The 21605-nt window shown below is 40.9% G+C and overlaps 1 protein-coding gene across 2 annotated transcripts in view; it reads left to right on the forward strand.

Annotated features, from left to right (window-relative positions):
* The window catches only part of LOC111862529 (cyclin-G-associated kinase), a 70903-nt gene that overhangs the window by 36362 nt on the left and 12936 nt on the right, over positions 1 to 21605 (forward strand). For both annotated transcript variants that reach the window (XM_023848011.2, XM_023848012.2), the window contains exons 16-23: positions 1341 to 1534; positions 2829 to 2962; positions 9290 to 9428; positions 13197 to 13429; positions 15773 to 15941; positions 17730 to 17881; positions 19627 to 19786; positions 21197 to 21357. In XM_023848011.2, the coding sequence (XP_023703779.1) occupies positions 1341 to 1534; positions 2829 to 2962; positions 9290 to 9428; positions 13197 to 13429; positions 15773 to 15941; positions 17730 to 17881; positions 19627 to 19786; positions 21197 to 21357 (1342 nt within the window). The remainder of the gene's footprint in view (positions 1 to 1340; positions 1535 to 2828; positions 2963 to 9289; positions 9429 to 13196; positions 13430 to 15772; positions 15942 to 17729; positions 17882 to 19626; positions 19787 to 21196; positions 21358 to 21605) is intronic.

A 21605-nucleotide genomic window follows, 5' to 3' on the forward strand; every position in this document is an offset into this window, starting at 1 on the left:
GTGGCCGTTTTCCCGTACTGTCCGATCGAGGCTACATACGGAGCAGCGAAGGCTATTCACAGAGTTCTAATGTGGCTACCAGCGAGTTCTATTGTAGCAGCCGCCTAATACAGTTGTACGGTGACAGCCGCCGAGTTATAAAGTAACAGCCAGCCGACTACAAGTTGGAGTATAGCAGCCGTCGCGGAAAGAAGATCCGGACGTGTGTGTAATTGTGTAATTGGGAGCGTGTGATACAGTGATACATAGCTCCCCTACTGTAAACGTGTAGACTACTGAAGACAGAGTGAACTGATTTGCGCATAGGGTTATAAGTCGTGAAACCCCGCAACAGTGTCGACAGATTAATGCGATTAGGGTTATAAAGTGTGAAACCCCGCAACTGTGTGATAATTAAGTGTAGCCGTTATTTGTAGATTGTTAAATAAACCCAATTAACCATCTCTACGGCGTCTTCGGTAACGCAAAACACGTTACAGTATTTTAACGTTGCATTTTTGTGATCATTAAAACTCTTACATATATTTTATGAAGCCATTTATTGCAGTGGTGTTGTGTACTTGAGTTCTTTTTAGTGCAAAATTTTCATTTCAGTCCATGTATTAATTTATTTATAGTTTATTTAATGATACTGTTGCCAACTCTGATTATATGGCATTGGCTGGTAGGATGGTGTGTGAATAATGGATTTCAAAGGATGTAGAAGTTAATGGTTGTTGCATGATTTAAGATACTTCTGGCATCTGCTTAGAGAGAGATGCGTGCATGCATGCACACACTGAAAGGAGTATGATTGTGAATGATGAATTGGAAAGGATTTGGAAGGAAACATTTGTACCACATAGAGGCACTATTCCAGCATTTGTGTGGAGCTTCTAAGGAATACCAGAGCAAACCTCAGTCAGGATAGCCATTGTCCAAGAGAAGATTCGAACTGAGAACTTCCAGAATCTAAATCTAGAGCATTACCTATAGGACCCGCCTCTGTACGGTCTAAGGAAAAGCATGAAAATCCTCAGTAAGGCCACGATCTGAGCCAGACATCTCCAAAATGCAAGTCAGAATCGTTACTGCTTGAACTCTCTTCTGTGGAGAAATCAGAAAAGATAGCTGGAGAGAATATTAACGAATAAATTAAAACATTTTCCACCCTGCCTTGATTTTTCACTTGTTATGGACTAGCAGACAAGTAGATTTGGTGAGCCCTGTGTGTCACATAGAAAAAGTTGCTCAAAAATGGTGTTGGGAAATTAAAACCGAAACATATAACAGTAATATAAATTAAGAACTAATGATATTTTATACTGTAAATGTAAACACCTCCAAATTTCTGTGTGCAGGTCAGAGTTGGATGATATTGGTGAACCAGACCACTATCAAGAGAGATTTGCTGCTGTCATCAATATATTTGTGGCTGAGGATGATAGCAACTCAGCCAAACAGCCTCCTTGGTTAGGACATTCTGCCCGTGGTATTTCACCTGACTGTCTGTTTTCAACTCGTATAGAGAAAGATGAGAATTTTGAAACATTTGGTATGTTTCAAGAAATATAATATTATTAAGTTATAAGAATTTAATTGACTAATTGACATGGATTTATGACTTGGGATTGCTTAGTAAAGTATTGGCACCAGAGTGAATGTCTAGAATCTTTATCCCATACAGTGGCATTAATTTTTCTGTTTGTCCCCCAGCCTCCTATCCACTGGCTACCAGGAGCTTGTTACTGCAGAGTTGTTGGAACATAAAGCTTGTTACTAACATCCATGTGTGGATCTGTACCTCCATTCCTCCATTTATTTTTATGGTGTGGTGCATAAGAACAGGGAGAGTTTTAACCTTGAATGGATTTGGTGCTGTGATATCACCCCTGAAGTGAGTGGTAGCTCCAACTGGACAGCACATTATCACATCCTTAGGCTTCATTTCTGACCCAAAACATGCCTGGTTGCAGAGCAAGGAATAGATAACCCACATAAAAGCAGAAATGTCATAGGAAGCAAAATAAGAATATCACTTGTCGCTGCAACCTCTTGCACAAACCTTGTATCATCTTTTGTACATGGTAGGGGATTGGTACTACAGCCCACTACAAATCTTGGCCTTCCTCTGGAGGCACAGCTACTCTGTTTTCGTATTCTCTTGCTCTGGATGGACATGAATGGTTAGAGACATTCCCCAACCACTCTACCCTAGAAAATAATGCTTGGTACCCATGTAATAGGTGGCTGAGTACCAGAGTTGATCTTAGTGCTGTGGAGAACAGAACAATCTCGTGCCATGTCAGGAATCAAACCTCAGTTCTTCAGTTGTCCAGCTGTCAGCTCCATCAGAACCTGATGAGAGAGACATTTACAGATATATCTGATTGAGCCATAATTGTCATTTTCATTTATTACCCAATGCCAAGTATAGTGACTGGCTATTGGCTGGATGACTGAGGGGTCGGAGTTCGAGTCCCAGTAGGGTCAAGAATTTTCTCTTTTCCACGTCGTTCACATGGGCTCTGGGCTCCGCCCAACCTCCTATTCAGTGGGTACTGGGGGCTTTTTCCCCAAGGATAAAGCATCCAGGGTGTGAAGCTGACCACTCACCTCCAGCTAGTGCTGAGGTCAAAAAAAATTTGATCTATACATTCACTCCCTCATACGCCATCATGGCATAGTGCTTAATTAGTTAAGCACAGAGACAGCGTTACCCAACAATGATGCTTTCATTGTTCTTATGCTTTAGTGTTCTGATCATTCATGTGAATAAGTAAGCCTGTGAATGTACTGTATAGTTTGCAGAAATCTTAGCTGAAGAAAATTACAACTTCTAATTTCAGTGAGTCATCCAGTGTCACGGGGCTCCCCTGTGGCTTCAGTACGTCCTGCTAAGCCACCACGAAGGCCAACACCACCCTCACAAGCCAGGGAATACAGGGATGAGGTTTCAAATGAACAGACAACAGAACACAGGGTAAGTATGTGGTACACAGTTGCAAGAAGAATGCCTTTCTTGTCAGATCTTCTTACCTTCATTCTCACTGGAGCACTGTTCTTAATTTACAGTTTTCTGTCCTAAAGAATAAACGAGCTGAAGACTTGTAAGGCACCGGGGTTGGAAGTTGATGGGTGGAGGTTATCAACTGGTGTACAGCACAGGTGGGGAGGGGTAGACAGTTTTTGGTGTAGTTACTATAGGATTCTGACGATGGTGTATAACACCATCATTTTCGAAACGTCATGTTTTTTCTTAGTTATCTTAAAAACCAGGACGATGGATAAAGTCCGAAAACCCAATATCTCTGTGAGTTTTTGGTGTGGTTAGAGGCAGAATTCTTTAAAGGGTATGAGATTCCATGGCCTACATTGATGTGTTCACTGTTTGTATGGCTACTTCACAAACACAAGAAGTTCTATATTGTGGTCCTTTGTGTTATGATACTATGTAGTCTCATAGATGGCCATCAACATTTTGGATGAACCTGATCCTCTGAGCCCTGCAGGTTAAGTGTAATGAATCTTCAGGTCAGTCACTGCTCAAAGTTTTCTTCATGTTTGTGGAATGATAATTTATAGTAAGTTGAAATGGCATTACATCTTGAATAAATTATGTTATCATTAACATAGTTGCAAATGAAGAATGTCATCTTCTGGGATGTGGATGTGGCTGTCTGCATCCATCTACTTTTGCTGGTTCCTTGCTCACGGATTTTTCTACCTCTGAAATGTCGGTTCCCACAAGATCTATGCAGTGTCACATCCCAGAAGACAGCATTCTTCATAGTCACTGCCGTGAAAACCTCAAATCTTACATATTTGCAAATGTTTGTCAAACTTAAATGCCCTGGGAACTGTTGTATATATGCATATTGTGACATGTTGCGCAACGGATAACCCCTTCCTACCCAGCAGCAACGTGGCAACTGAGGCCACAGTGACGTGGCGGATGAGTCAGCGCTCCCCTCCGCACTGTAACGTAGCGCGCAATGCGCGGTGACATAACAGGATGACGTGGCGCTCATTACGCAACAGGCAAGCACTGCAGCTATATAAGGGAACTGCACAGCGGCTGCGAGTTAGTTGTAATGTGACAGTCGCCGAGTTAAGTAGTAGTCGAGCGAGTGTGTTATCAACAGTTCTCAGGGCAGCTACCTACGAGTTAGTTCCGAGAGAGTTCCGAGTTAGCCAGCAACCAGTCAGTTGCATTCTGGCATTTGGAGTGTAGTATTTGTGATACTGCAGATAGCAGTAATTGTGAATCTGTAATTTGGGTGATTGTAAGTGCGAATGTGAAATAAAATTTGCTATATCAAATACGGCGTGAAGTTATTTGTCGCGTTATACGCCCAATACATGACAATATCATCGTGATATCCTTACATTTACAAATTCATTCTCACTTGAATCATTCCTCTGATCCAATTAATATGCAAGATATTGAGAGATGGGTGTGAAGCAATAAAACAGTCCTGGACATAGATCAGTGCTGCTACTGGAATTTGGTGTTTTAGATTGTGCTGGGAAATCACATATCTCTGTGCTGTTTGTAAGTGTATGCAGTTTCAGTAATCATACCCAAGTGGCTTATTCATTGATATGAGTTTGCTGTTGTGCAGATGGAAATAATTCTTAGGCTATATTATTTTGATGTGCTGATGCATGAAAGAACTTCATTTGCTATTCATACAGCTTCACAGGGCGCACTTCAGTCCAGTAGTAGAAATTTTGTTTGACTAGGTGAAAATGGGCGTCATCAGATGCAGGGGATGGACAAAAATATGGAAACACCCAACAAAAAACACATTAGCATGACTAATATGGTGCTTGCAGTCTCCTTAGAATGTATAAATAGAGGTCCTGTATGATTTGCAAGGCAATCTTGTACCATTCTTCCTGCAAAACATTGGCAAGTTCTGTTATCGATGATGGAGGTGGATAGTGCGCACACAGATTGCTCTCCAAAACAGACCACAAAGGCTCAATAATATTGATATTTGGCGATTGTGGAGGCCATGGCAGACGTGACACTTCGTCTTCGTTTTCAGAAAACCAGTCCTGGACGATGTGAGCTATGTGAACACAGGCATTGTTGGCTTGGTAAATTACATCACCATTAGGGAACAAAGTTTGCACCATGGGATGGACCTGGTCGCCCAGAATGGTCACATAGTCATTGGCAGTGACGTGACCTTGCAAGGTAATGATGGGTCCGACAGGATACCATGTTAAGGCTGCCCATACAATGATCGAAACCCCGCCATGTTTCACTCTTGGCAGCAAACAATCTGGATCGTAAGCTTGGGATGGCGTTCTCCAGACATAAACTCGGCCAGAAGTCGGAAACAGTGTGAAGGTGGACTCATCCGACCAAATGACCATCTTCCATTGCTCCATAACAGGTTTTATGACTTTGGCACCGCACTGTCCTCTTAGTGACATTTTGATCACTGATGAGTGGCTTTGGAATTGCAGCTCGTCCAGAAATACCCTGCTTGTGGAGTTCCCTTCATACTGTTTTGGTGCTGACAGGGTTTGTGAGTGTGACATTCAGTTCAGCAGTCAGTTTTGCAGCTGTAGTCTTCTTATTTTTCGTCACAATCCTACACAATGTTTGTCTGTCTCGATCACTCAACGCACATTTCCGTCCACGCTGGTGTTTATCGGATGTGGTTCTTTCAGTCCTCCTGTATGTGGTCATAATCTTGGATACTGTGCCTCGCGAAACACCAAAAACCTCGGCTACCCTGGTTATAGAAGCACCCACCATATGGACCCCAACAATTTGCCCGCATTTGAATTCTGTTAGTTCTGACATGATGCACAAAAAATTGCACAGAACACTGTCTCGATAACAAATGAAGCTTGCAGCCTATTGCGGAGGATGTACAGATAGTTGTGTTGGCCAGATACGATATCGTGACCTACAAATATCGCTAAAATAAACACTTCAATTCAGGCATGCATTTCACGAGGTGTTTCCATATTTTTGTCCATCCCCTGTATAAAAAGAAACTTATCACAGCCATGCACTGTTGTCTGAAATTATTGGAAACAGAAATTGAGGTGTACCATTTTATCCTGATCCCTTAGTTGTAGAATAATTCGAATTTTGTGAGGTTGGTAACTGAAATCCTTATGTGAAACTTGCATCATATTTGTGTTTGTAATTTCCAAGGCCAGTGAATGTCATGTGCACAGACTTTGTTGGACAGAATTTCCCATTCTTCGATGTTCCCTGACGTGTGTGTTGAATGTGCCGTACCGACGGAACCTGAAGCTCACAAACATAAATATCCTTCATCCTCTTAAAAATTATATTGTGCTTTGGAATTCTGTCTCTCAGCAGGTTGGATTCTAGCATAGTTTCTTTTTATTTCATGTATTCATTTATTTTCATCACACTACTTTATAAAATTAAGGCACGGGAGCCTTCAGCACTACAACAAAGTAAATTAGATTTTAATAAGACATGTTAAAATCAATAAAAATATCAGTGATTTGTTCAGTTTTATTGTCTCATTCAACCACTGTATGGTTAAGTTACATGGACCATCATCAGGTAGTTTGTAAATAAATAAACAAATAAATAATAATTTATTTTACTAATGATTACTTATTGTTATTAAAACAATAAACACTAATATTAATTGTGTTTATAATCAAAATGCTGCCATGCATTCAGAATTTTTCTGTTCTATACTTTCATGAGCCAGCACAGCAGATTTAACTTCAGGTTAAAGTTATCATATGAAGCTGCTATTGATTCATTCATTCATCTGTAATCTGTCAAGACGACAGGTCCACAGTCTCTTCCAAAACAGTTCCTCCACTTGATGCGATCTAGAGCTTTCTCCTTCAAATGAAAATATCCTCTTCTGTCCCCAAGGTCATCCAGCATCTTACGTCTTCTTCCTCGTTTTCTGGTCACTTCTATCTGCCCCTCTATCTTTCCTTCAGTAACTTCTTTTAGAAGGCAGTAACAGTGTAAGATATGACCAATCCAATTAGCCTTCCGTTTTCTTATTTCGTGTAGGATATTCCTCTGCTCACTGACTTTAAATAACACTTCTTCATTTCTCACATAATCGGTCCAACTGATCTTCTGCATCCTTCTCGAACATCAAATTTTGAAGCTTTCCAGGTGTTTCTGATCTACTGCCCTAAGTGTCCAAGTTTCAGCCCCATACAAAGCGATGCTCCAAATGTAGCGAAGCTGCTATATCTGACACAAAAATAATCTCTTCCCCCCCTATGGGGAAGAAATGTGGGGGAACTTTAAAAGAGACATATTAATTTTCACAATTTCCTCCCATGACAGATGACTTATTGAGGCGCTGAAAATAGCCGTTTTCCTCCCTACCACACCCATTGGCTCTGACCAGGCTCCATTTTCGTACCCTCTCCCGTGCATCTTGAGTGGTCACTATCCTGCAAACTTCACTCCCGAAGATCCAGGCAACATGTTCCTTCAAAATGTGGGTATCATGCTCGTGCTACAGACTACATTGTGTCACATTCACTTAGCAGTGTGATAGGGCTGCATAGTGTTGAGCTCAGAACATCTCAATATCAATCCTTCCTGCCATATAAACCTCAAAACATAAATACGTGGGGCAATCCAAAAGTTTCCGAAATTTGAATTTTGCTCGCGAATGGTTAGGAGTACATCGAAATACCGCTAGGTGTCTCCTCACACATCCTTCTTGAATCAGTGTGGCAAGCGGCGTTGAGTTGAGTGGTTGGGTTTATTGTTGGTGAACGTATTTCCATTGTTGTGTTTCCGTGAGTTTGCAGTTTTGCGATGTCTGACCTGAGAGAGCAGCGTGTCTGTATAAAGTTTTGTTTTGAAACTTGGGAAAACTGCTGCAGAAACACACCAAATGTTGAAGCAAGCTTTTGGTGAAAACAGTTTAGGCCAGACACAAACTTACAACTGGTATAAGCGTTTTAAAAATGGCCAAACATTGACTGATGATGACGATCGTTCGGGACGGCCGTCAACGGGCAAAACACCAGAAAATATCGCGAAAGTTAGGGATCTGATTCTGCAAGATCGTACACTGACCATCCAAGACCTCTCTAACATCTTGGGACTAAGTTATGGTACATGTCAACGAATTTTGTCAGAGGAACTGAACATGAGGAGGATTGCAGCGAAGTTTTTGCCACGACTGCTGCAAAATGAACAGAAGCAGCATCGCTTGGAAGTCTGCAGGGAACTTGAGCAACAGCTTCAAGAGGATCCAAACTTTCTTTCGAAGGTTGTCACTGGTGACGAAAGCTGGGTTTATGGCTACGACCCTGAAAGCAAGGAGCAATCGTCACAATGGAAGAGCCCTTCTTCACCTCGGCCAAAAAAAGCTCGACAAGTCAAGAGCAACATTAAGTCCATGTTGATCTGTTTTTTTGATATTGACGGGATTGTTCATAAGGAGTTTGTCTCTCCTGGTCAGACAGTCAATAAAGAGTTCTGTCATGATGTTCTAAGGCGTTTGAGGGAGAACATGAGGAGAAAACGTCCAGAGAAGTGGCGCACGAATGACTGGGTACTCCACCATGGCAACGCATGACCGCATACGGCTTACATTGTGCAGTAATTTTTTGCTAGAAACAAGATGGCAGTTGAAGAAAGCAGTCTTGTGGGATTTGGCACCGTGTATATGTGGTGTTAACCCCACATATGCACGGTGTCAAATCCCAGAAGACTGCTTTCTTCATAGTCACCACTGTGAAAGCCTCAAATCTTACAAGATGGCAGTTGTTCCCCACCCACCGTACTCACCAGACTTAGCTCCATGCGACTTCTTTCTCTTCCCCAAGATGAAAATCAATTTGAAGGGGCAAAGATTTGATATAGTTGAGGATCAGTGTATGCGCTCCCAAGGGGACTACTTTGAAGGTGATGGTGCAGAATAAGATCTAGGAAAGATGTAATAGTTTTTATTAATATATTTTGGGAACTTTTGGATTGCACCACGTATGTCTTTACATCACTTGTAGTATTTCCAGATTTGCTTTTTAAATGTGTTGTTCTGTCTGACACCTGTTGTCTTAAAGAGGGCCTTGTACACCGTGAACATTGCATATATCCTTTGTCACGTTAGGTTGGATGAAGTTTGGTTTCAGTATGTTTCATCACATTACAGATGTGCATCTATGCCCTTCTGACACCAAAGTATTTTAAATTAGCCAAAATGTCATCATGGAAAAGATTAAACAAGAAGGCTGCAATGAAAACTCAGGAGTGGATTGTCTCATAAATGCTTAGAGCATATTACATGTAACTTCTCCTGTTGTGTAGGTGAATCCTGAAGAACGGGAAGGTCTTTTAGAAGGTGATAATGAAACACTTGCTTCAAGACCTGTTCCACCCCCACAACAGACAGAAGCTACACTTCTGGATATAGGAGGTGGCAGCGGAAGTGGATTGAACACAGCAGGTACAGTTTTATGCTTATGGAGTAGACTTTATATTTTTGTGAAGAATAGTATCAGAGCCGTGATGAAGAATCAAAGTCAAGACAAGATAAAACTAAAATTCGGACTGAAAGGTATATGCTTTTCTTTTATAATTTCAGGCTGATTGTCATGGGTTATTACTGCATTCAGTATCGCATATATGTGTTGTTTCCTCTGTACATTCTGTTGATGAGGCCATTAAGCCAGACCATAATATTACAGTTTAACAAGAGTAATTAGCCACATATGAGGTCTGACAATAAAGTTCGCGAACTCGCCACCTTGTGCTTGTGTGACAGCAGTGGACAGAAACCTCAGTATGGTTTGATGACATTGGCATATCAGCATTTTACAGCTGTGTTGTTGTGGTTGTCGTCATCGTTGTTGTTGTTGTTCTCTAGCAGTCTCTTTCTGAGTGGTGTCTATTATTGTCTGAGTGTGTTTTGGTGTGCTGTTGTGAGAGCGTTGCAGCCTGAATTAGAACAATTAACGAACATTAAATTTCTTGTTAAACTTGGCAAGAGTGGAAGCAAAATCAGAGGTGTTAGTGCAAGTTTAAGGGAATAATGCTATGAACAAATCTTAACTGGAGAACTTGACATGAGAAAGGTGTGTGTGTGGTCCCAAAGGACCTGCTCACACAGCACTGTCTGTGAGGGAGTTGTTAGCTAGTAAGCAAATAACTATGCTGGAACACCCTCCCTGTTCACCAGATCTAGCCCCCAATACGTTTTTTCTGTTCCCGAAGATAAGGAAATGTTGAAAGAAAGGCATTTTGATGACATTGATGACATCAGGAGTGATATAATGATGACTCTGATGACCATTCCACAAATCCAGTTCCAGAATTGTTTTGAAGAGTGGACTAGGCACTGGCATCAGTGCATAGCTTCCCAAGGGGAGTACTTTTGAAGGGAACCACAGTGATATTCAGCAATGAGTTATGTCAGGCCGTGTACATTGATGAGGGAGTGAGTGGAAGAATGTTTTAGTTAGGAATCTCTGGAAGTAACAAAATAAGGAGTCTTCTTGACATTAGTTTGGCTGTGTGCAGTGCTGTTTGCAGTTGGTATGTAACCAGCAAACAAATGTGCATACAGTCAACTCTCGATTATCCGGGCTAATGGTGGGGATGGAAGTCACGGTTAATCGAAAACCCGGTTAAGCCAAATTTTATTATACGGGCTGGACGACTGTGAAGGGTCGGAGTTCGAGTCCCGGTAGGGTCAAGAATTTTAACTTCTCCAAATCGTCCAGACCGGCTCTGGGGTCCATCCAACCTCCTATCCAATGGGTACCGGGGGCTCTTTCCCCGGGGGTAAAGCGGCCGGGGCGTGAAGCTGACCACTCACCTCCAACTAGTGCCGAGGTCAAGAAAATTTGGATCTATACATCCACTCCCCCACACGCCTTAATGGCGTAGGGCTTAATTCGTTGAGCAGAGGAACAACTTTACCTTTTACCTTTTAATACCTTCATAATACTATAGACCTACCTGTATTTAAATTTATTCATCCTCATTTCTATGTCATCTCATGGCCTATTTAATACTTTCTTTACATTACACTCAGTATGAATTAGTTATTTCAATCACTGTTCAACAACATCCAGCACTTTTTACGGTCACACTTAACACTTAAAATAATTTAATACTGTCTTTTGCTTTTTCGCGGCATTTTCCTTTTTACGGATATCCGTACGAAGCCTACGTAATATTAGCTTGTCACTTAATAAACTGTCCTCTTCACTCTCAAGATAGTCTAGTAAGGATTCCAAATGATTAAGCGCAGCACCATGTGATACTTTCTTACTGGCAACACTGTCCACCTCTTCCTCATTCTCACTTTCTTCCCGCTCTTCTGGCTGCACCCCCATTGAAGTTACGATTTCGTCACTGCTTAACATTTCGAAGCCCGGTTCACACGAGTCACAGTTAAACCACTCTCTTATATTTTCCTCGTTGACTTCTTCACCACCATGAACTTGGTTAGCCACTTTTGTCAATTTTATGGCTATCTCATTTTCACTGAATCCAGTGAATCCATGGATTTCGTCATCTTCATTAGTGATGAAAGGCATCAGTTTCTTCCATGAATTTTTCAATACAGATGGCTTTACTGTATCCCACGCTGTTGAAATCTCGTATATGGCATCTAATACTGAAAAGGACTTCCAGAAACACGTCAGATCATTGCCTTCATCGATGTACTTTTGTAGCAAATTTGATCTGTAGATTCTCTTCATACTTGAGATAACTCCTTGATCCATTGGTTGGATAAGTGCGGTAACATTAGCGGGAAAATATTTCACAAAAATATTTCCATCATCTGACCTCAGGAGACTTTCGTTAGGATGTGAGGGCGCATTGTCAATGAGGAGCACAGCTTTCTCAGGTAGGCCTTGGGATTTTAGATGGTCACGAACTTGAGGCACGAATTTAAAATCAAACCATTCTTTAAATATCGCTCTATTCATCCAAGCTACTTTCTGGTTAAAATAATGGATAGGCAGACTTGAAGCTACTGTTCCTTTAAAAGAGCGTGGTCTTTTCGCTTTGCCGATAACTACTGGTATTAGTTTGTGTGTTCCTGATGCATTAGAACAGCACAAGACTGTCAATCTCTCCTTACTGGATTTGTGACCTGGAGCCTGTCTTTCATTTTGAAATGCCAATGTTCTGGTTGGCAAGCATTTCCAATAAAGACCCGTTTCATCGGCATTATAGATTTGTTCTGGCAGCAGATTTTCACTTTTCACAAAACTATCAAAATTGGTGCAAAATTGATCTGATGCTGACAAGTCCCCTGACAATTTCTCACCTTGAATACTGATTTCTCGTATTCCATGACGCTGCTTGAAACGTGTTAGCCAACCGGAAGAAGCGTCAAAACTCCCTTCTAGTTCAAGTGCTTCGAAAAAATATTTAGCTTGTTTAGCACAAACTGGTCCTGTTATTGTTGTTCCCTGTGCCCTTAGTTGATTAAACCAGGTCAGCATCGCTTTGTCGAGATCATCGTATGTTGATTTCTTCATGGTTTTTCTCTTCTTCATTCCGCTTGAATTAGAAGACGAAGCAAAGGAAATTAACTCATTCTTTTGTTTTTTCAAATCACGAACAGTTTGTTCTCCAATACCGTATTGCATTGCTAATTGTTTAACTACAGCTCCTTTTTCCAGCTGATTGATAATTTCAAGTTTCTGTTGAATACTTAACACAACACGCTTCCTTTTAAACCCCGACATTTTGCTAACGCACTTGAAGATCTATATTAAGAAACTGATACTTACTTTCACAATGCACTCTCACACTGAGATGGTACCGTTAAATAACCTGGGGCGGTGTATTTGTCCTTGAAACTTTCCAAAAATTCTTGCATTCTTTCACCCCCACCCTAGAACATTGTGTTCGCATAACGGGACGAAATAATGCAGAGCTCGGTTCACACTAGTGCGAAAATAGTGTTAAACTCACCATGTGAAACAAAAGTGAATGAATATTAAACAACATATAAACCTTAAAAAAAAAGCCCCGGTTAAGCCGCAAACCGGTTAATCCGCCCCCGGATAATCGAGAGTTGACTGTACCAGCAAATATATCGAGTCAAATGCTACACTTTAGCCAGTGCGTTGTATGCTTCAGCCTTGAGGTTGAACCATGTATGAAGGTACCAGCGTACATGTTTCTTTAGAAAACCAAGCATGATAATTATGATCAGGTGGGTTATTTGTGTTCTTTGTTTTTCTCGCAGATGCCAACAGTCAACATGGTAATGTAGATCTTCTGAACTTGGCACCAAATCATAAGCCACAGAGCAATGTAGATTTGTTGGGAGGGTTTTCTCAGCCAGTGTCCGCAACCAGCTTCGGAGGAGGAGGGTCAGGGCTTGAAGATTTGCTTCAAGGAAGTCAAGGAAGTAATCCATCCCAGGGGTCAAGAAATCCAGATCTGATGTTTGATCCATTTGGTGGTACTGGTTCTCAGGTATAAATGTGTAACTACTGTAGACAGCCTATGTTAATGTGAAAGAAATAAAATAGACATTGTCAGGTATACATTATAATGAAAAATTTGCCATTGTACTTAAGTGGTAGAAGTTTCTCCACATTTACATATTGTTACATTGGCATCCAGGATAGCTCAGTTGGTATAGCAACAGGCTATGAGCTGGATGACTGGAGTTTATGATTCCTGGTAAGGGCAAGAGATTTTTTTCCCACTCCACAATGGCCAGACCAGCTATGAGGCCCACCCAGCCTCATATCCAGTGGGTACTGGGTGTGCTTTCCATGGGGTTAAAGCAGCCAGGGCATGACCTGACCACTGACTTCCATCTGGTGCTGAGGTCAAGGATGTATATACCTCCACCCCCCCACATGTCTCCATGATGTAGTGCTTTATTACCAAATTGATTAAGTACAGGGACAGCTTTATCTTACTGTCCACATTTTAATATTGGACATAAATATGTACTGTTTTTTAAGAGTGAGAACAGAATTGTATTTTTTAAGATGTTGCTTGCTGTTCTGTTTCCAAGATGGGAAAATGCTTTGGGTTTCTAGGTGGATGCATGCTGCCATCTATAAGCTCCCTCTTTTTCAAAGAATACTGTATCACAGTTAGGAGCCGGGATTGCACAGTCGGTATAGCGACTTGCTATGGGCTGGATGACAGAGGGGTCAGAGTTTGAGTCCCGGTGAGCTCAAGAACTTTCACTTCTCCATGTTGTCTAGACCAGCTCTGGCTTCCACCCGGCCTCCTATTCAATGGGCACCAGGGGCTTTTTTCCCAGGGGTTAAACAGCCAGAGCTTGAAGCTGACCACTCACCTCCAACTAGTGCTGAGGTCAAGAAAATGTGGGTCTATACATCCACTCCCCCATACGCCTGCATGGTGTAATGCTTAATTAGTTAAGTACAGGGGCAACTTTACCTTTACCATATAACAGTTACTTACTTCCTCCTTGGATCTCCAGTCCTCCAAGAGCCCTGGTCCCCTTTACAATAGATGTTCCATCTTCTCGCTGTTTGTTTTTTGGCTCCATCTCCTCACCTTTAGCTGTCATAAATCATTCCCTGCATCTTCCAGCCAGCTGAGTGTGGACTTTACCACTTCTCTTCTACCTTCTGGCATAATTTCTAAAATATTTTTAGCCACCCTTGTTAAGTCCATTCTTATCGCATGCTCCAGCCTCTCCCACCTTCTCCTTGTAGTGTAGGAGTTTTGTGTAATTCCTGCTACTATTGTTTGTTCTGACTTTCCATACCCCTGGCTCGGTTACTGGTCCTCAAAATTTTCCTCTCCTGCACATTTAATGTAACCTTATCATTATACACTTGTACATAAAATAAATGTTCTGGATTGCTTGTGTCTGTCTAATTTTGATGAGGTTCTTGTAAGGGTCCTTCACATATGAACAAAATGTTAATTTTTTTCTTACTAATGATCAGGTTTGCTTCAGCTGCAACGATGTTACTAGTTTGAATCTTGGTCAGAATACTAGCTGTTCTGCTGACTGAGGTTTGTTCTTGGTTTTCCTCATATCCTCCAGGCATATGCTGGGATAGTACCTCAAATTAGGCCATGACCACCTCTTTCCATATAATTTCCAAATTATTATTCGTTAAATCATCCAGATAAGGTAAGGATCGCGTGTGTGTGTGTGTGTGTGTGTGCGGGCGTGTGTGCATGCAGAATGTTATGCCAGAAAACTACAAAATATACATGGGAGAGTCAGTCAGTAGGTCCCAAATGGAAGTAAAACAACTGAAGTGGACATAACAGGTTTTCTCTGTGTATCACTAGGTAGCAGCACAGTCCAGTTTTGTGACAGTCTAGGTAGCACACGTGCATATTCAGAGGCTGGTTTCGGTCGTCAGAATGGCAACCATGCTTGAGGTGTGTACATTGGGAGAGCAGTGTTCTCTTTGGAATTTTCTGTGGGCAAAAGGACACAAAGCAAAGATATTCATAAAGGTATGTTTTCCTGTTTATGGAGGGAAATGTTTGTCTTTTCACAACTGGGTGGCAAACATTTTGCTGATGGCGACTTCTGTGCTCCGGGATTTGATGCGCTGGTAAAATGATGGGACAAATGCATCAGCGATGAGGGAGGACATTTTAAGATTAAAATGTTTTTCTTTTCAGGTTCAAATATCACGTGTTTCACTCTTTCATTTCCATTTGTGCCCTGTTTACTGACTCTTCCCCGTAACTCACCTCTTCCCTCTTAAAACAAGATTTACATCACACATGTGATTGGTGTGAGTTTTAGATCCATAGTGTACTGTTGTGTCTCATATTTTCACGTCTGGTTTTTGTTTCCAGAACTCTGTGCCTAGTTTCACAGCAAACCATGTGTCTGGATCCCAGACATCAAACTTGCTTGGAGGTTGGGATGGGTTCTCACGACCCCAAGGGCCTGGCTCCTCAATTCCCCGTAATGCCAGTACACCAAATCTTGAAAGTAAAGTTCGGGATCCTTTTGCAGATCTTGGTGAGTAGGCAGCAGTGTGTTTATGGGTAATTTATTAACACCGTGTCAGGTTGCATTGATCATTCACCGTCTTACGTGCAACACTACGTTCCACAAAACTTATCATCAGTATAAGTTTAAAAGTTTTTTTAAGTTTTAAAAAAACACTATATGTTTTGGCCAACATGGCCGAAGCTTTGTGGAACATAGCATTGCACGTAAGACAGTGAATGATTGATGCAAGTGAAAAGTGCAACAGGATGCTACAATACAATGCCATGTCAGGTATTTACATTCTGATAAAATTATTATATTGAGCATGAAGAAATCTTTGAAAGAAATGGCGCAGACAGTAGGAGAACCCCAGAAAATATGCCTCATGCAATTATGACCAATGACTGAGTCTTGGAACTAGGTTTGTTTAAAAGAGTAGTTTTATAATTAATAACTTTCATATATCCTTAATCTCAAAATGTTTGATATATTCTTCTCTTATTTCTTGCTTTCTTTAGTGTGGGTGTGCTAATGTGCATGAATAATACACACAAAGATAGAAATTCAGATATATGTGTAAAAAGTTTTAAATGGACTTGATCTGTTCATCTCCAGGATAGATGATGGGTTTTCCTCTGAAACATCAGTAACGACTTACTGGAGTGCATGTTGTCACATCTCAAAAGAGAGTAGTAATCTTCATGATCACTCCCGTAAAAACCTCAGATCCCAGAATAGAAACCTTATGTATCCATATTCTGGTTGTATTCGTACTTACTGCCAGCTCTGATATCTGTCAGACATACATAACTGCAGATAGAAAGGCTTTTGCAATTCATATATGTGGGCACTGCAACCAGTGTTAAATATATGCATGAGGAGTAGCTTCACAGGGTCATTTTGTTACACCTGCTGTTTGCTTCACTGTTGTAAGAATGTCTCTTTCAGTCCCTGGATTCCAACATTTCTTTCATACAAGGGAGGGTGAGTAAATAGGTCACAAATGGATGTAAAAAGTAAAACTTGATATTTGAAACTGGAAAAAAAATCATTTATTTCTTGCATATCCTCCACTAACATTGATACACTTGTCCCACCACTTTACCAATGTGTCAAAACCCGCACCATAGAAGTTTTTTCACTGTTGGCTCAGCCTCTTCTGCGCCTGGTCAGGCATCATCTGCGACTTTCGAACTTCCTTGGGAGAATTTCTCGACCCAGTCATGAACAGCTTTACATGACAAACACTTCCCACCATATACAGGAAACATTTCTTTATGAATATCATTTGAATTGAGTTCTTTCCCCCCCCCCCCCAAAAAAAGATGCATAACATAATGCTGATTTCAGTGTTATACTCCTTAAGCACAGTCACCATTTTGACTACTGAAACCAGCCTCTGAACATGGGCATATGTATCTGCCACCTAGACAGTCATGAAGCTGGACTGTGCTGCTACCTAGTGATACACACAGAAAACCTCTTACTTCCATTTGTGACCTGTTCGCTGACTCTCCCTCGTATAATATGTGGATAACCTCAGAACCAACTTCATTACCAGAAAACATTTGTCTATATCCATTTGCGAAATATTATAGATTGCCATCTGTAATATGTTCTAGCATGGAAGTTTCAGGTTCCATGTTCAAGACAGAAGAGATTAGAATGGATTTTAAGTGGTGTGTATAGGGAACAGTGGACAGGAGTCACCCAGAAGAGAAATCCCAACGCACCATGAGAACCTGAAATCTTGCATGCTCAAAAGTTCCAAACTGTGAAGCAAGAGAAATTAAGAATTATTTTTTGTGCCATTAGGCAACTTGACGGCTGGATTGGGCGTTGGATCAGCAGGTGGATGGGCAGGTAGCTCAAAACCTACTACACCTATGAATGGAACCCCAAGAGCAGGGAGCCCTATTAACCAGGGCTCTTCACCCCAGCACAGGCCTTCAAGTTGGACACCACAGGCAAGTATAATTACCAGAAATTTGTCTCCGAACATAATTTCAAGAAGGAAAGAAAGTCTTCTCTTTTTTCCTGTAATTAATGATAATCTTCAGGTATCGTGCCCCTCTCCGCAAAACATCCATCATTATTAAAAAAATTAATGGTGTGGAAAGATTGAATTTATTTCAGTAAAGCTAATGCTGAGAACCAGAAATCGATGATAAATTGTATTATTGCGGCTATTCCCATGCTATAAATCTTTACAGGTATCTACATGTGTTATAAAACTGAAGTAGCATGAAAAATTAAATTCTATGCTTATCATTATGCATGGCCGCACCATAGCTCAAGCGGTTAGTCACTGGCTTTACACTGCGGTGGCCCAGGTTCGATCCTGGGTCTGGTCAAGTGGGATTTGTGGTGGACAAAGTGGCGCTGGGGCAGATTGTCTCCGAGTACTTCGGTTTCCCCTGCCAATCTTCATTCCACCATCACCCTCACATATCATCTGAGGCTGGTACAGTAGGCCGGAAGTGGCCGCAGTACAAAGGACTTAGTCCCACCCCACTAACAATAAAAAAAATATAATACCATTATGCTTATTGCTGATGTTATGGCTATCTGAATTGGTCATATCATCATGGTCCCAAACTAAATCGTCTTCACAGTACCTAAACCATTAAAAATTCTTGATGTTTAAGGCTCAAAAATGTTAAGATAATAGATCTACAATACTAGGTACTGGATCTTTGGTTTAGAAAATATATTGGAATCCTGAGTAACGTGTTCCTTGTACACTTTGTTTGCTTTGCTGAAGCAGTATGGCATGTGGTGTCACTGCGTTTCCATGAGATTGCAGAAACAGTGTGAGCGGAGAGAACAACACAAGTGAATGGTATTGTGATGTCCATTGCTTTTGTCTGTAGCTTAGATCGGGTATGAAACGAAGAGAAGGAGGCAATACTGGCTCATTCGAGTTCTCTGAGCAGGGCTGTAAACATAATCTCATCTGTAGACACAAGACACTTTGCCCTGAGATATCCGACTATTGTTACATACCTTTGTAACCACTGGGGTTGGTAGTGGGATGGCTTCTCCTTCCTTTCCTATCACAGCAGTGAAATCCCAACAGTTCCTGGAAATATCTCTTCATACTTGCCACAAGGAAATGCTTTAAGTGCTTTTTATAAAAATAGTGTCTCTGAGGACAGAAAGAAGCAAAGATTTTAACCCTGTCAAAGAAGTTGTATGATCAGTAATCTTGTAGGATAATATCATTATAATAGAATTATTACTAAATAAGCATACTGCCAACATGTTTCTTCTTATTCTTATTCCTCCCCTCCCTTCCCCTTCTCATCTTCCTGAGGGCGTTGGCTCAGTAACGTTTTGACATGTATTTGGAACGTGTCTCTCGCTGTCTTTTCACAGCTGCTTCTGTCTGTTTCCTCCCATGCTTCTCCTTTCTGAATGATATTTTTCCTAACCTGTTGTTCCTATCTTGTTCTCCGTCTTCCTTGTGGGTGTTTTCCGTTCAGTTTCAGGTTCAGAATCTTCTTTTTTGATTCCCATACTGTCTTATTCTGTTATTTATTAATTTTATCTTACTCATTCATTTCTCATTCTCTCTTCCTCCTGTCTTCTTGTTCTGTACTTCTTAATGAATCTCATCTCTGCTACCGTTAGTCTAATAATATGACATGCTACTACCAGCTAAGGATGATTCTTGTAAGAGAAGATGACTGAGGTAAGGAGAATGTTGCAGGGGACAGCACCTGGCACCACATCACCCATGCCAGGCTACAGCACACCTGTTGGCACACCTCACCACACAGCCAAGTCTCCAGCTCAGGATGCAGGCCGCAGCGCAGACTACAGCAGGGCTCATTTCGACTCTGTGTTCAATAAGCAGCAAGACTCAGGCAGTACGTCATATTGTATTCCTTTGCTTGTAACCTTATTGCCACAAGTTCTCAGAGTAGCAGCTTCTTTCTGACAAGACTTGAACACACTACCACATGGATCTAATTGGTGGTGCCATCCGTGCTCAGTAAATGTTTTAATGAAACTAGTTTACTAATCTGATGTTGCAGTAGCTACCGAAGATTGCGAAGATTCAGAGAGGGGTGTATTATTCAGGCGTCAAGCTATTTAACACTCTGCCATCAAATATCACAGTTTTAAAAAATGATAAAAAAGCAATTTAGGTTTGTTTTACGAAATTATTTGTAAAGTAACGGTTTTTACTCTATTGATGAATTTGTCGAGCATTCAAGGGGCCCAGAAGTTAAGAGTTAATAAATGGTCTGTGTGCATGAATTATACTTTGTTGAGACTTGCTTGTTGTAAGTGTAGTAGTATGTATGATGTCTGTTTTGTTAAGAATTTTAATATTTTATAATGTAACTGTTTTAATGATATGGCTTGCCAGTGTGTGTGGAATGGCAAGACATGAATTTGACTGTGGCTTTTCCACGAACCATGTGTGTTGTCATGACAACTTGAGCTATATGTGAGAGGCCTGATTATATATTCTATTTTTGGACAAAGGACAAATGGTGTATAGTCATAATATGTGACATGTTTTATATCCAGCCCTACGGGGAGATGATTGGATCCACGAAGTGAAAATAAATGTAAATGTAAATTGTATCTTTTGACATGCAAGCGCTTTTCATGCTGGTGTAAGAAATTCTGTCCCATATTGAAGGTCTCCTGTGTTTTTGAGAATAACATCCGGGAATTTGATCTGTGAGACGTGGATTATTTCTGTAGACCCTGTTTCAAGTTTCACCACAGATATAAATGACACACTTTCACATCCAGGGAGTGTGATGGCCATAATTTGCTCATCGAATATAGTCTGTACAGTTGACACTGACTGCAGTGTCCTGCTGAAAATTTTCATAAATTTTTGTCAGTAATTTTTCAGTGGTGTAGCCCAGTGTAGTTGGACATGACAAATGCAAAGCATGTACACAGCTGATTGACCTGGAGAGCAAACAGATAACGATTCACGGAAATGAACTGTGCAACACGAGTCTTCATGTTAAGGCATGACTCGCATCATTCCCTGGATCTGAACTCCTGTCTCATTACAGTTTCAATTGTACATTCTGCGTTCACCTTTCTATATAAGATCAGATTTTGTAGGCTACTTTTCTTCCTTAAGGAAAACGGTAGAGTTATGATGATGAGCCCAAAATAATGGGGAAAAGTTATCCAAGAAACCTTTTCCTCCCATAAATTTTCACACTGTATGAAGGGATTCTTTTCACCTTTTGAGTGATCATGTATCTTGTTTAATGTATCATTTGCACTTTCCATTTTGCTAGGCAAAGCTGGCAACAAAGGAGGGAAACAGACAGGTGATATATTTGATGACTTATTGGGGTCACAAGGATATCAGTTTCCAAAACGTGAAACAGGACCAAGGACCATCAATGAAATGAGGAAAGAAGAACTAGCAAGAGACATGGACCCAGACAAACTTAAGGTAAGCCAAAATATAACGGGTTTTGAAACAGTGCCAACAACAGATTATATTACTGCCACAAGAAGTTGAAGGAGAGAATTAGGCCATAGCTATTCTCCTGTATTTAAGCATCCTGTTGCATTACTATATCTATTACTGTTTATTGTACTACAGAGTCTGTCAACAATGTAACAGATTGTTCCTTCTCTCTTACAGTTTCACTTTCAAAACAACATGTTTTGGCCTTAAATGGCCATCTTCAGGTGTCT

Source organism: Cryptotermes secundus, unplaced genomic scaffold (assembly GCF_002891405.2).
Source record: "Cryptotermes secundus unplaced genomic scaffold, Csec_1.0 scaffold1084, whole genome shotgun sequence".
Taxonomy (NCBI): Eukaryota; Metazoa; Arthropoda; class Insecta; order Blattodea; family Kalotermitidae; genus Cryptotermes; species Cryptotermes secundus.